Genomic DNA, 15,397 nt, shown 5'->3' on the forward strand with positions numbered 1-15,397 from the left:
CCACTTCACTTTCTCAGCCACACGATAATTTTTTTTCTAAGAACACAATTAAATGGGTATTGTATTGCATTAAAATCCCTTTATCATTCATTCAAATCCTCCTCCAAGATCTCTCTGACTGACAGGACACAAAACACCCCAAGCAATAACTGATCACCCCCAGTGAATTTATTTGAAAAGAATAACACATTTGCCCCAACTACTTTAAGTCACAGTTACAAAACCTCTGTCAGCAGCACAGACTACAGTGAACCCTGTCTTCCATCAGTTTGTCTTTACATTGAAAGAAGAGTCTGTCAGTGTGGTGTGTTTGGGTTATGAGGGGGCACTCATACACCAGATGGGGGATGTGGGTATGCCAGGACCTGTTATCTTCCCTGTGGTTTCAGCTAAGGGCTTGCGAAACAACATGAGGCCAGAGAGTCATTAACACACTCTGCACCCCATGTTTTTCAGCACCCCTCACTCACTCTCAAACTTGACACGACACGCAATAGTGGAATCAGTGAAAAACAAACTCAAAAATAAACATTGGATGATTTGGGTTGAGACCAGAGGAACAGTGTTTATTTATCATTGAATGAATCTATAATGACACTGGGAAGAGTTAAATGCGGTCATAAAAAAATCACTCTGAAACACAATCTGTGACTAATAAGACACTGAAACAAGGCATTATGGTAAGTGTCAGTTGGCAGTCAACATAACAATAAATTAAATACAATATCCTCATCTCAGAGATTGAGGTTGAGGTTGCCCACACGGCAATAAATCAAATATTTCCCTTTTATAATTAACATTCCTAAAATTAATTTGTCAACATCAGACAAGGGTACAATTAAATACATTTTTAGAAAGTCATAATATGACTTCATTTTCACGTTAATATACAGCCTAGTGGTTAGGGCAGCCTAGTGGTTAGAGCATTGGACTAGTAACCGGAAGGTTGCAAGTTCAAACCCCCCGAGCTGACAAGGTACAAATCTGTCGTTCTGCCCCTGAACAGGCAGTTAACCCACTGTTCCTAGGCCGTCATTGAAAATAAGAATCTGTTCTTAACTGACTTGCCTGGTTAAATAAAGGTAAAAAAAACATCTAAAATGTATTAAATACAATTTTTTTCAATCTACAAATAACATGCCATAATGACAAAGTGAAAACAGGTGTTTAGAAATGTTTGCAAATGTATACATTTAAAAAAGAAAGACCTTATTTACACAAGTATTCAGACCCTTTGCTATGAGACTCGAAATTGAACTCAGATGCAATCCTGTTTCCATTGATCATCCTTGAGATGTTTTGACATGGATTCCACCTGTGGTAAATTCAATTGATTAGATATGATTTGGAAAGGCACACACACCTGCCTATATAAGGCCCCACAATTGACAGTGCATGTCAGACAAAAACAAAGCCATGAGATCGAAGGAATAGTCCGTAGAGCTCAGAGACAGGAATTATGTCGAGGCACAGATCATTTCTGCAGCATTGAAGGTCCCGGAGAAGACAGTGGCCTGCATCATTCTAAATTGGAAGAAGTTTGGGACCACCAAGACGGTTCCTAGACCTGGCCACCCGGCCAAACCGAGCAATCAGGGGAGAAGAGACTTGGTCAGGGAGGTGACCAACAACACGATGGTCAATCTGACAGAGCTCCAGAGTTCCTCTGTAGAGATGGGAGAAACTTCCAGAAGGACAACTATCTCTGCAGAACTCCACCATTCAGGCCTTTATGGTAGAGTAACCAAAAGGTACTTAAAGGACTCTCAGACCAGGAGAAACAAGATTCTCTGGTCTGATGAAACCAAGACTGAACTCTTTGGCCTGAATGCTAAGTGTCACGTCTGGAGAAATCCTGGCACCATCCCTACGGTGAAGCATGGTGGTGGCAGTATCATGCTGTGGGATGTTTTAAAGCGGCAGGGACTGGGAGACTGGTCGGGATTGAGGGAAAGATGAACAGAGCAAAGTACAGAGAGATCCTTGATGAAAACCTGCTCCAGAGCACTCAGGACCTCAGACTGGGGTGAAGGTTCACCTTCCAACAGGACAACGACCCTAAGCACACAGCCAAAACAACACAGAGTAGCTTCGGGACAAGTCTCTGAATGTCCTAGTGTGGCCCAGCCAGAGCCCGGACATGAACTCGATCAAACATCTCTGGAGAGACCTGAAAATAGCTGTGCAGCAACACTCCCCATCCAACCTGACAGAGCTTGAGAATAACTGCAGAGAAAAATGCCAAAGGTACTTTAACAAAGTACTGGGTAAAGGGTCTGAATACTTATGTAAATGTGATATTTCAGTTTTTTGTTTTTTATAAATTTGCAATCATTTCTAAAAACCTGTTTATACTTTGTCATTATGGGGTATTGTGTATAGATTGATGAGGGGGGAAAAAATATTTAATCAATTTTAGAATAAGGTTGTAATGTAACAAAATGTGGAAAAAGTCAAAGGGTCTGAATACTTTCCGAATGCACTGTATCTGGGAACAGTTTTCCCTCATCATATGACCAGGAAATGCTCTAGGCCCGAAATATTGCCTATAGGTATCATTGTCAGGAAAAACTCTTTATGACTGTATTTGGGTCCACCATGGGCCCAGTAGCGATGTCAAGAGTTCCATGATATCATTGACTCACAGAGAGGCACAATGACTGAATCCCATTGGTTCAAGGGAAGCTGTACACAGCACCCCCTATCCGTCATGAAGGGAGTTTTACCTTTGATTTGTCTTCAGTACGCAACACTGTACTGGATCTCCAGTGTGCAAATTCACACTGTCATATGAACTCCAATCATACTTCCTCTGAACGGGCATGGGGGAAAACGGCATGTCACTGTGAACCAATTAGCAACTGGCTAACAGGAGTCTTGGTTCCATCCAACAGAGGAAGAGATGTATTGCTAACGACCAGGTCCTACTGCTGTTAATCTTCTGATACCGGACCAAACCTCCACAAACATTCTCCTTCTGAAGAAACCTAGAACGTCTGGGGTCGACTTTCTACTGTGACAAAGACATGTACCCCATATGCCGTTCCAGTTCCAGTTTCAACCAGGCATTACATACTGTTGTTAATACACATCTTTTTTTTTACTCCTCAGCTTAGTATCCGAGGTCCAAGAAAACATCAGCTGTGCACATCATCAACGTTTGCCCCAATGTTATTTTCTTTGAAAGCTAACTACTCCTAACACACTCAACCGTTCACTCCCCTTCCTGACTGACTCCATTCCTCTTCATTGGCCTTCCGCCAACTCAATCCACCTTGTTTTAAGGTGTAGTCTTATTCTACGAAACTCCTACTTGTCCTCTCCACTGTTGCGAGTGATTTTGTATTTCTCCAGGAAGTCTGCATGTTTCTGTCTGAGAATCTCTGTCTGCTTCTTAAACCCGTTCACTCTGCAAATCAAAATGAAGAAATCAGGTCCAGTCTCAGGTATATCCTACATATTAATACATACTCGATGCAAGGTTGATAATTACCACTACCGTAACTAGAACAGTGTAGTAACACATGTAATAAAGACTTATAACACGTTTGAATTCTCACACACCTTGCCCTTTTTTTGGACTCGTTGTAGATCTGTGTGATGACCCTGTCCTTTTCGTCCATGAAGTTGTTATGGACCGACTCCAACTTTCTGTGTGACCGGAAGACAGAGAGACCTGTCAGACAACAGACTTGCACACAGTGGAATATCGTTGCCAGTTCAATTGGTATTTGGATTATTATTCATGTTTTATTATTCCGCACTAGTACAAATAGTCATACCAGGAAAAGTTGAATCTCTACAAACAATAAAAGTGCTTTCAAGTCATCGTGCCAAAACACAGATTACTAGATATATGACAGCACAACCTGGGTCTGAGCCAGGGGCACCTGTGCCTACAAAACAGACAGTAATCAGAGTCTACAGACCATTTAGTCTAGACTATGAATGAGTAAAAACATAATAATAGCAGTAATAGTCAAATGTCACATTTTGGCACATTACTAAGAAATGCATTTGAGTGACAAAAGTGTGATTCCTTTCCTTGAACGTGACAGAAGTCCTCCATTTCGTATTTAATTATGTGCTGAGTGTACATACATACATACAGTTTTAATGTCCAAGTATCAGTTTCACTCTGGTCTTTTCCCATATTACCTGAAGAGAACGTGAGCGCTGATGCTCAGTCCCATGATATTACCTAAAGTAGAGAACGTGAGCGCTGATGCTCAGTCCCATGATGTTACCTAAAGTAGAGAACGTGAGCGCTGATGCTCAGTCCCATGATGTTACCTAAAGTAGAGAACGTGAGCGCTGATGCTCAGTCCCATGATGTTACCTAAAGTAGAGAATGTGAGCGCTGATGCTCAGTCCCATGATGTTACCTAAAGTAGAGAACGTGAGCGCTGATGCTCAGTCCCATGATGTTACCTAAAGTAGAGAACGTGAGCGCTGATGCTCAGTCCCATGATATTACCTAAAGTAGAGAATGTGAGCGCTGATGCTCAGTCCCATGATATTACCTAAAGTAGAGAATGTGAGCGCTGATGCTCAGTCCCATGATGTTACCTAAAGAAGAGAACGTGAGCGCTGATGCTCAGGCCCATGATGTTACCTAAAGAAGAGAATGTGAGCGCTGATGCTCAGGCCCATGATGTTACCTAAAGTAGAGAATGTGAGCGCTGATGCTCAGGCCCATGATGTTACCTAAAGTAGAGAATGTGAGCGCTGATGCTCAGGCCCATGATGTTACCTAAAGAAGAGAATGTGAGCGCTGATGCTCAGGCCCATGATGTTACCTAAAGTAGAGAACGTGAGCGCTGATGCTCAGGCCCATGATGTTACCTAAAGTAGAGAACGTGAGCGCTGATGCTCAGGCCCATGATGTTACCTAAAGAAGAGAACGTGAGCGCTGATGCTCAGTCCCATGATATTACCTAAAGTAGAGAACGTGAGCGCTGATGCTCAGTCCCATGATATTACCTAAAGTAGAGAATGTGAGCGCTGATGCTCAGTCCCATGATATTACCTAAAGAAGAGAACGTGAGCGCTGATGCTCAGTCCCATGATATTACCTAAAGAAGAGAACGTGAGCGCTGATGCTCAGTCCCATGATGTTACCTAAAGTAGAGAACGTGAGCGCTGATGCTCAGTCCCATGATGTTACCTAAAGAAGAGAACGTGAGAGCTGATGCTCAGTCCCATGATGTTACCTAAAGTAGAGAATGTGAGCGCTGATGCTCAGTCCCATGATGTTACCTAAAGAAGAGAACGTGAGCGCTGATGCTCAGTCCCATGATGTTACCTAAAGTAGAGAATGTGAGCGCTGATGCTCAGGCCCATGATGTTACCTAAAGAAGAGAACGTGAGAGCTGATGCTCAGTCCCATGATGAGCATACAGTAGCTAACTATTCTAAAGTTCCTCTTCCTCTTCCTCTCCCACTCCTCAGCTGTGGTCTCCTGAGGCCGAGAGTGTTTGAACTGATCCCAGTAGCGCATACTCTCCTGAGCTTCCGCCCTGAGAGAGGTAGACAGGGAGAGAGAAAAGGGGAAAAACTCTTGAGATTTGTGTATGAACTCACACAGGGCTGTTTGTGCGTGTGTCAAATAAAATATAATTCTATTGGTCACATACATATATTTAGCAGATGTTATTGTGGGTGTAGCGAAATGCATGTGTTCCTAGCTCCAACACTGCAGTAATATCTAACAATACACACAAATCTAAAACGTAAAAGAATGGAACTAAGAAATATTAGGTCGAGCAATTTCACAGTCCAGATTATATATACAGTAAATCAAATCAAGTCAAAAGTTTGGACACACAATCTCATTCAACGTTTTTTCATTGTTTGTACTATTTTCTACATTGTAGAATAATAGTGAAGACGTAAAAACTATGAAATAACACATATGGAATCCTGTAGTAACCAGAAAAGTGTTAAACAAATCAAAATATATTTTATATTATTTATATTATATATATATATATATATAAGTAGCCACCCTTTGCCTTGATGACAGCTTTGCACACGCTTGGCATTCTCTCAACCAGCTTCATGAGGTAGTCACCTGAAATGCATTTCAATTAATAGGTGTGCCTTGTTAAAAGTTCATTTCTGGAATTTCTTTCCTTCTTAATGCATTTGAGCCAATCAGTTGTGCTGTGACAAGGTAGGGGTGGTATACAGAAGATAGCATCTGTGAATGTATTGTAATGTTTTTAAAATGGTATAAACTGCCTTAATTTTGCTGGACCTCAGGAAGAGCAGCTGCTGCCTTGGCAGGACCTAATGGGGATCCATAATAAATACAAATACAGTATATACAGCGCCGTGAAAAGGTATTTGCACCCTTTCTAATTTTCTCTACTTTTGCATATTTTTGATACTGACTGTTATCAGATTTTCAACCAAAACCTAATTTAAATAAAGGGAACCTGAGTTTCCAAATAAACAAAAGTGATACTTGTTTTATTTATTTACTTAACAAAGTTGTGCAACACCTGATTCCCCTGTGTGAAAAAGTAATTTCCCCCCACCTTCAGCTGCAATGACTCCAACCAAATACTTCCCATAGTTGTTGATCAGTCTCTAACATCGCTGTGGAGGAATATTAGCCCACTCTTGCATGCAGAATTGCTTTAACTCAATGACATATGTGGGTTTTCAAGCATGAACTGCTCGTTTCAAGTCCTGCCATAAATTCTCAATTGGGATTAGGTCTGGACTTTGAATAGGCAATTCCAAAACTTCAAATGTGTTTATTTTTAGCCATTTTTATGTAGAACCATTGTCTTGCTGCATGACCCAGCTGTCCTTCAGCTTCAGCTCACAGACAGATGGCCTGACATTCTGGCCTGACATTCTCCTGTAGAATTCTCTGATACAGAGCAGAATGTATGGTTCCTTCTATTAAGGCAAGTCGTCCAGGTCCTGAGGCAGGAAAGCATCAAACCATCACACTACCACCAACACCATGCTTGACCATTTGTATGAGCTTCTTACTGTGGAATGCAGTGTTTGGTTTTCACCAGCCATAATGGGACGTGTGTGTGTGTGTGTGTGTATGCATGGGTTAGTTCCTGCTTGCTTGAGTGTGTGCACATTTGTTTATGTACCTGGGGTTGTATGTGGAGGTGGGCCTGAAGGCCTGTCCCCCGGTGTAAGGGTGCCGTTGCCGCAGGTCGTACTCTCTCCTGGACACCTCCTTACTCAGCACCCTGTAGGCCTCGTTCAGCTCCACAAACTGGCCATGCAGCCCCGGGTTAGACGGGTCACTGTCTGGGTGCATCTGGTAGAGAGACAGGGGGCAGTGAGGATTAGTGATGAAAAAGCAGTAGATACCATCACACTGTTGAATGGTCCCGCTGTTTCAGTCGGTGCTAAATGGATTTGTGTACACTACATTTGAGCAGTCAGGATGAGGATTTAGACAAACCAGGGTTACTACTGTACATGCATACATACAGATAGATATAAACTTACTGTGTAGCTACAAACTGCAGAAAACTCATGTACTGACATAATACAACACACACACACAATACAAATATGTACTGGTAAATATACTGTACATCCCTGTTAACATAGAGATCCTCACAACACAAAAACAAACAGTACAACAGTGAGCTCCAAAAGTATTGGGACAGTGACACATTTGTTGTTTTGGCTCTGTACTCCAGCACTTTGGATTTGAAATGATACGTGAGTATGAGACCGTCAGCTTTAATTTGAGGGTATTTTCATCCATATCGGGTGAACCGTTTAGAAATTACAGCACTTTTTATACATAGTCCCCCCCCCATATTAGGGGACCAAAATTATTGGGACAAATTCACTTATATGTTTATTAAAGTAATCAAAAGTTTAGTATTTGGTCCCATATTCCTAGCACGCAATGATTACATCTCGCTTGTGACTATCATTTTGTAAGAACAGAATGTCTCTTCTACATTAATGTGGATGTTACCATGATTACAGGCGGTCCTGAATGAATCGTGAATAATGATTAGTGAGAAAGTTAGACGCACAAATATCATAACACCCCCCAAAAATGCTAACATCCCCTGTTATTGTAATGGTGAGAGGTTAGTATGTCTTGGAGGTATGATATTTGTGTGTCTAACTTTCTCACTCATCATTACTCATGATTCATTCAGGATAATCCATAATCATGGTAGCAGCCACATTAATATAGTATATTATATATATATATATATATATATTCCTATTTACAATAAAAGTGACTCCAAAATGACAATACATTATTTACCATTAATTTCGATTAGGCACAAAATGATCTGAAACACAACCAAAACAAACAGCAATAGCATCCAACAAGTTTGTAGAGTCACAAACTTGATGTAATCATGTGCTAGAAATATGGGACCAAATACTAAATTTGACAACTTTAAAAGACATAGGTGAATTTGTCCCAATATTTTTGGGCCCCTAAAATGGGGTTACTATGTACAATACATGCTGTAATTTCTAAAAGGTTCAACCAATATGGATGAAAATGCACATTAACCTCATAGTCACTGTATCATTTTAAATTAAAAGTGTTGGAGTACAGTGCCAAAACAAAACATGTCACTGTCCCAATACTTTTGGAGCTCACTGTATATTTATTCATGAACACAGTGGGAATGTGATGTTGGAAGATAGAAAAATACTGTGGAAGAGTGCACTCGTGTGGTCGGTGAGAGAAGTTGCAATTCCTTATAAACCATAATTGCATGCAACAATAAACCCTAAATATCTGCTGCTTAAACCATGTGCCTTTTATGAATTTACTAAGTATTTAAAGATTTTAGTTGATAGGTTAGGAGATTGTCGTACCTTTTTTGATTTATCGAAAAATGCATTCTTGATTTGCTCCAGTGTGGCATCAGGTTTTACACCAAGAAGGTCGTAGTGGTTAAATGCCGCTCTGCAATGAGACACAATGAATGCTAATTATACAGGATAACAACACACAGTACTGGGACCACATACAGTACAGTATTGGGACCTTGGACTCAACAATGCCTAACAGACCACAATCATCAGCATACTAGTGTAAGTACAGTTTAACTAGACAAGTGTCAAATGCACACAAACACACTACCATGCACATTGTATAGCTGTGCACAAAGGTAAATACTGTAGAGCAGGGGTGTCAAAGTCAAATGGACGGAGGGCCAAATAAAAAAATCAGCTACAAGACGAGGGCCGGACTGTTCGAATGTTCATTGAAAATTTTTTAAATGACGCATATAGTCTAGTGAACCTAATTGAACCTACTGAAAACCTAACAAATATATTACAATATGATCAGATAAATAAAGCAATATTTTCTTATGGCTCTGTCAGTAATCTTTAATTTTCAACAGACACAAAAGACAAATTTCCTTTATATAAATATCCCCATAACATGAACATTAAATGAAAGAAACCGGTATTCAAGGCACCATCAGTAGACTATATTTTCTATTTTAGCAAAAGTGGGCTAAATTTACTTCAAAGAAAAACAATAATAGCAATTTTCTATCATCCACTCAACTGAAATATTTTAAAATATAATTGGATTGAAATACAAAAAAATAAAGTGCAAAAATCTATTAATCAAAAACAACACTTTGTTTAAGGAGAAGTAACATGCAGTGAAAACAAATATTACATTTTAACTTTTAAACTTGAACTGAGTAAAAACTCTAAATATGTGATTGCACAGTAATGTTCACTTGTTTGAGGTTGAGGGTGATACTTGGTGGTGTCCCATCTTTTCCACAAGTTCATCAATGTTCGGGGTAAGGCTCTGAGCTGAAGAAATCCTCAGAATTGAGTGGAGGTGTTCAGCAGTAAGTCGACTTCTGTGTGATGTTTTGTTCAGGTTCATCAAAGAAAACAGTTGTTCACACAGGTATGTGCTGCCAAACATAGACAACGTTTGAGCAGCCTGGATGCGCAGCTGGGGCATTGTGCCGGGAGGAAACGGGCGAACTCCGCAGCACCCACTGCCGCATATTTTGCCCTCAGTGCATCATTGCATTGGAGGTCAATCAACTCCATTTGGAGGTTTGGTGGAGCTTTCCACGTCAACAGCAAATGGGTTACCGAGCAGTTCCAACCTGCTTTTTTGTGCTTCAAAGTCAGCAAATCGATATTTTCGAAAGTCAGCGGCAAGCATACCTATTTTATCAGCCAACTGTGTGCTCGAACGCACTGGTAGAGAGCTTCTTTCATGGTCTGGCAGCTGGGAAAGTGGCTCAAATTTTCTTTCCGCATCTGCGTCTCCCACAGAGTCAGTTTGGTTTTAAATGCCTTCACTGTACTGTACATATCAGAGATGACACGATCCCGATCCTGCAGCTGCAAGTTTATTGCATTCAGATGACTCGTAATGTCACACAGAAAAGCCATTTCACACAGAAACATGAGTGATACATTTCGTCTCGGAGTTGTGTTGTGTCTTTCCCTTTGCTGTCCAAGAACAGACAAATCTCCTCACAGAAGCTCCTGAAACATCTTTGAAGCACCTTTCCCTGGCTTAGCCATCGCACCTCTGTGTGATAAGGCAAAATCACCATGCTCCGTTTCTAACTCCGTCAGAAATGCCTTGAACTGGCGGTGATTCAAACCTTTGGCTCTGATAAAGTTAACTGTGCGCGTGATGATGCTCATTACATGCTCCATTTTCAAGGCTTTACCGCACAACGCAGCTCCTGGTGTATGATACAATGATAAGCTGTCAGCTCACCTGTCGCATCCATCTTTTCCTCTTGCATCTTTTGTATTATCTTCGCCACCAGTCCGCTCCTGTGTCCACACATCGCAGGTGCTCCGGTTGTCAAACCCACGAGTTTTTCCCAAGGCAGCTCCATCTCATTTACACATCTTGACACCTCTTCATACAAATCATGCCCCGTAGTTGTGCCATGCATAGGACGTAAAGCCAAAACTCCTGTCACGCTTTAGGTTGGAGTCCACTCCGCGGATGAAAATTGACAACTGGGCAATGTCAGAAATGTCGGTGCTCTCATCCACAGCCAAGGAATATGCAATAAAATCTTTTCCCTTTTTCACAAGCTGCTCTTTTAGATTGATGGACAACTGGTCTACTCTCTTCGCAATGGTGTTTCTGCTCAGACTCACATTTAAAAAGAGTTGCCTTTTTCTGGGCAAACTTCACACAAACTTTAATCATGCAGTTTTTGATGAAATCCCCTCCGTAAATGGCCGGGCTGATTTAGCGATCTCTTCTGCCAAAATAAAACTGGCCTTGACAGCAGCCTGGCCTTGTGATTTGGCTTTTTTGAACAGAGCCTGTCCAGAGATTTGAGGCCTCGTTTTAATTCCTCTGCCTTTTGTAGCCTTTGTTCCATGTCCATATTCTTGTTTTTGTCCGCGTGTTTCGTTTCATAATGTCGTCTCAGATTATACTCTTTCAGTACCGCCACACTTTCTCCACACAGAAGACACACAGGTTTTCCAGCTACCTTCGTGAACATATACTCCGACTCCCACCTTGTTTGAAACCCCAACTGGTTCTCAGTATCCACCTTCCGTTTTGCCATTTTTGATGGGTATCTGAAAGTTAATTTTACTGTGATGCTGACGACTGCTGTGCCAATAAATATTGAAATGAAGCAGCCTACTGCTCGGTGCGTCACCTTTGCATTGTGGGAAATGTAGTATTGGTGCGTGTAAAAGATCTGCGGGCTGCCGGCTTGCTGCGGGCCGGTTCTAATAATAAATCAAGATCATCCCAGGGGCCGTAAAAAACCTTCTTGCGGGCCGGATGTGGCCCGCGGGCCTTGACTCTGACATATGTGCTGTAGAGGGAGAGCATACCTGTGCATAGAGCTCTGAAAGAGCAGGCGCAGTCCGCTCTTGCAGCACCATAGACAGCTCTGACAAAGACGCAACTGGGCCTCCAACTGCATGGTGGGAAGTATTGTTGCCTATGGAGTTTACAAAACAAATTACCTACGGAGGAGAAAAGACATAGGACAATATCAGTAGTGGCAAGTATAAAAACTATATCTAGGGATGAGTTATCAATCACATGCCTATTACATCAAAGACAGTTACAAATGCTTTCCCCATATAATGTGATAATAGGGTGCCGTTGTCACATATACCGTTCAGTCAGTAGGATGTCATTGAAAAGATAGTGGTCAGCAACAGGACAAAGAGGAGAGTCCACTCAGTCACTGCAACACAACAAGAACAAAGAGGGCGTCATATATTTTGCAGGCTTTGAGCATAGTCAACAGAGCTAGTCTTTTTTTAACTTGATAAATATAGTCAACAGAGCTAGTCTTTTTTTAACTTGATAAATATAGTCAACAGAGCGAATCTTTTTTTTACTTGATTAATATAGTCAACAGAGCTAGTATTTTTTTTTACTTGATAAATAGAGTCAACATAGCTAGTCCCTTGAATCTTTCCACTGAGATTGACGCTGGCCAATTTAAAATGAGAAGAGTTGAAGACACTGTAGTCACAGCATGAATACAACAACAGTTCAGTCATTAACTACAGTAATTCACAGCAAGTTACACGTTGTCCTGTCCCTTGCAAATCAACTAACTAGTTACTCAATTGATTATGTTTTGAACATTTGTTAGCTGTCCTGGCTAGTTAACGTTAGCTAGTGTGGAGAAGCATTAAACAAACTTGATAGTATCTGTAGCTATACACTTGTGGACATAACTGGCTACCCAGTTAACTTACTTTATGCATATATATTTAGTTATTATCGGTCGAAATTGTACAGTCAACACAGTGTACTCTAGTTAGCATGGCTAGCTAGCTAACTAGGTAGAATTCAGCCAGTAGTAGCTAACGTTAGCTAGCTAAATCAACTAAAGAGACTGTTGACCTATGATTTTATGTGGCAAAAACACACTAGTATTTTAACAAAAGACAGAATTAAGGGTAAAGAAGCACAGACGTACCAAAAAAACAGCATTTTCTTCGTTTCATAACAAAAAAAATAATGGGAACGGGTTGTTACATAAGTGTCTTTTACAGAGTGCAGTGCTGCTGTCTGCAACATTGTTGTCTGGGTAGGGTAGTTTTCAGTAAGGGACGCTGTGGCAAAAATGTTTTACAACGGAAAACACATGTGTTCCTATTTGACAAATTCAGGACGATATAGTACCCAGTTTCATTCCCTTTCTAAACGTTTTTTCCATACTGAGCACGACCATACGCTACTAAACGTTTTTTATTTTGAAGGTTAACCCTTTCATGCCTTTCCATTCTCTACAAGAGATGCATCAAGTGGATTGTTTTTTCTTGCTAACAGCAATTTTCTACATTAAATCAAAAGTATTTTCAATGACGTATTGGGGAAAAGTGTTGTTCAGTACAAACTGTTCCGCAACGTAGTAAATGTTCAAGCGAACTGAACACAACTCTGCTGTGAGAGTGGGCGAGGCTGACCTGATTGTTTTGACCCTCTATCCCCAAAACCACTTCCTGGACTTACTTTTGTTTAAACTTGAGACCACACACTTGTGTCTCTCACCGACTGTTTTTGAACATGTTTATGACTTTACCAAACGCTCAAGGCTTTAGTTCAGTCAGCGCCGACTCCAGAAATTGTAACGAAACATGTTCTTTATTCAGGCTTGACTTTACTTGTTTATGCTAGAGCGGTGGAGGGAACCGTATGTGGTAAGCATCTTTATAACTAGATCTATTTTTGTGTACGTTACCTTGTCAGGACAAGGTGTTGTTTATTTCAAACAGTTACACGAATATTGGCGAGAAACTGATTTAACATCTCCATAGAGGAACTCTGGAGCTCTGTCAGAGTGACCATCGGGTTCTTGGTCACGTCCCTGAACAAGACCCTTCTCCCCGATCGATCAGTTTGGCTGGGAGGCCAGCTCTAGGAAGAGTCTTGGTGTTTCCAAAATTCTTACATTTAAGAATGATCGAGGCCACTTTGTTCTTCGGGACCTTCAAAGCTGCAGTTGTTTTTTTGGTACCCTTCCCCAGATCTTTGCCTCACTCAATCCTGTCCCAGATCTCCACGGACAATTCCTTCGACCTCATGACTTGATTTTTGATCTGACATGCACTGTCAACTGTGGGACCTTATATAGACAGGTGTGTGCCTTTCCAAATCATGTCCAAGCAATTTAATTTACCACAGGTGGACTCCAATCAAGTTGTAGAAACATCTCAAGGATGATCAATGGAAACAGGATGTACCTGAGCTCAATTTCAAGTCTCATAGCAAAGGGTCTGAATACTCACATTGTAGATTGATGAAGAACATTTTTAATGTAATCCATTTTAGAATGAGCCTGTAACTTATCATCATGTGGAAAAAGTCAAGGGGTCTGAATTCCTTCTGAATGCACTGTATGTGAAATCTAATGGAACTGAGAGTCATGATGAAGGGCTACTACCAAGCCAGTTCACTAGCTATTCAGTTTAAAGCAGCTCCTTAGCTACAGTTTTCTCCCAATATTGGACTCTTGTAATTTCGGGAACATTTTATAAACCGATTCAGCCCGAAAATGAATTCAAATACTTTTCCTGCATGGGACACACTGTTTCCACAACACTTTGAAAAGTGATTTTTGTAGCAGGTTGGGAGAGCATTTTCGCTAACCATTTTCCTAACATTAGTCTCCTAACCTGCTATGAAAAAGTCACTTCGGAATCGGAGTGCCATGAAAAGCATCACATTTCAGTCAGTCAACTTCGGTACTCCCGCGACTTTGGTTGAAGGATCTACAATCACGCATGACGAGCCCGATGAAATCAGTGCCTCGCTGGAAGCCCCACCTTCCACAAGTGAAAAATGTGAGGCTGGGATTTATTCCTTCAATTATTCCGCTCTTCACCTCGGTGTGAACAGGAATGATTCACACTACTAAACAAACAATTGCAAAACAAGACTGTGTTACGTTGCGCCAACAAAACTTTCCCCTAGTGGTAGCGCGTGCTCACCCCCTGGACGTTGTGTGCTGAAGGTTGTACTTGTTCTCCTAATTTTCTAACCTCAAACCATTTGTTATTCTTCAATTTACTGTTGTAATTAGTAAAATGACTAAGAAAACAAGCGAGACGACGATGGCTAAGCCGGGTTTGGGGACGAGATCATGCCTCCAGTCATGTGGTTATAGAATTTCTCTGAAAGATACTCACGATCTATATTGTTGGATCCTGTGTTTTACATTATAGCCATGACCATATATATGATTGAATATTATCTGCTGTTGGCTTGTGTGGATGTATGTATGTGTTATGCAACATAGCTGACTTGAAACATTGTTAAAAGCTTCAGGTCCATGGGCCTTTCTCATGATGGAAAAATACAGAAGACAGGAACTGTCCAATGAGTTGGGGGGGGCACATTCAGAGCATGGGGTTGCAGAACAAGCAG

The 15,397-nt window shown here is 41.1% G+C and overlaps 1 protein-coding gene across 2 annotated transcripts; it reads right to left on the reverse strand.

The window, feature by feature from the left end:
• Nucleotides 1-545: 545 nt before the first annotated feature.
• dnajc4 (DnaJ (Hsp40) homolog, subfamily C, member 4) lies at nt 546-14,032 on the reverse strand. Of its 2 annotated transcripts, none has more exons than XM_065019848.1 (8): nt 13,923-14,032; nt 12,129-12,200; nt 11,839-11,973; nt 8,845-8,935; nt 7,122-7,294; nt 5,352-5,519; nt 3,565-3,651; nt 546-3,409 (listed from the first exon to the last, which is right to left on the reverse strand). In XM_065019848.1, exons 3-8 carry the CDS (start codon nt 11,928-11,930, stop codon nt 3,310-3,312), a joined length of 711 nt encoding a protein of 236 aa, XP_064875920.1. In that variant the 5' UTR covers nt 11,931-11,973; nt 12,129-12,200; nt 13,923-14,032; the 3' UTR covers nt 546-3,309. The 2 variants fall into 2 exon arrangements, with proteins under 2 accessions (XP_064875920.1, XP_029518394.1); XM_029662534.2 differs by lacking the exon at nt 13,923-14,032 and adding an exon at nt 12,948-13,075.
• Nucleotides 14,033-15,397: the final 1,365 nt, after the last annotated feature.

Source organism: Oncorhynchus nerka, linkage group LG6, assembly GCF_034236695.1.
Source record: "Oncorhynchus nerka isolate Pitt River linkage group LG6, Oner_Uvic_2.0, whole genome shotgun sequence".
Lineage (NCBI taxonomy): Eukaryota > Metazoa > Chordata > Actinopteri > Salmoniformes > Salmonidae > Oncorhynchus > Oncorhynchus nerka.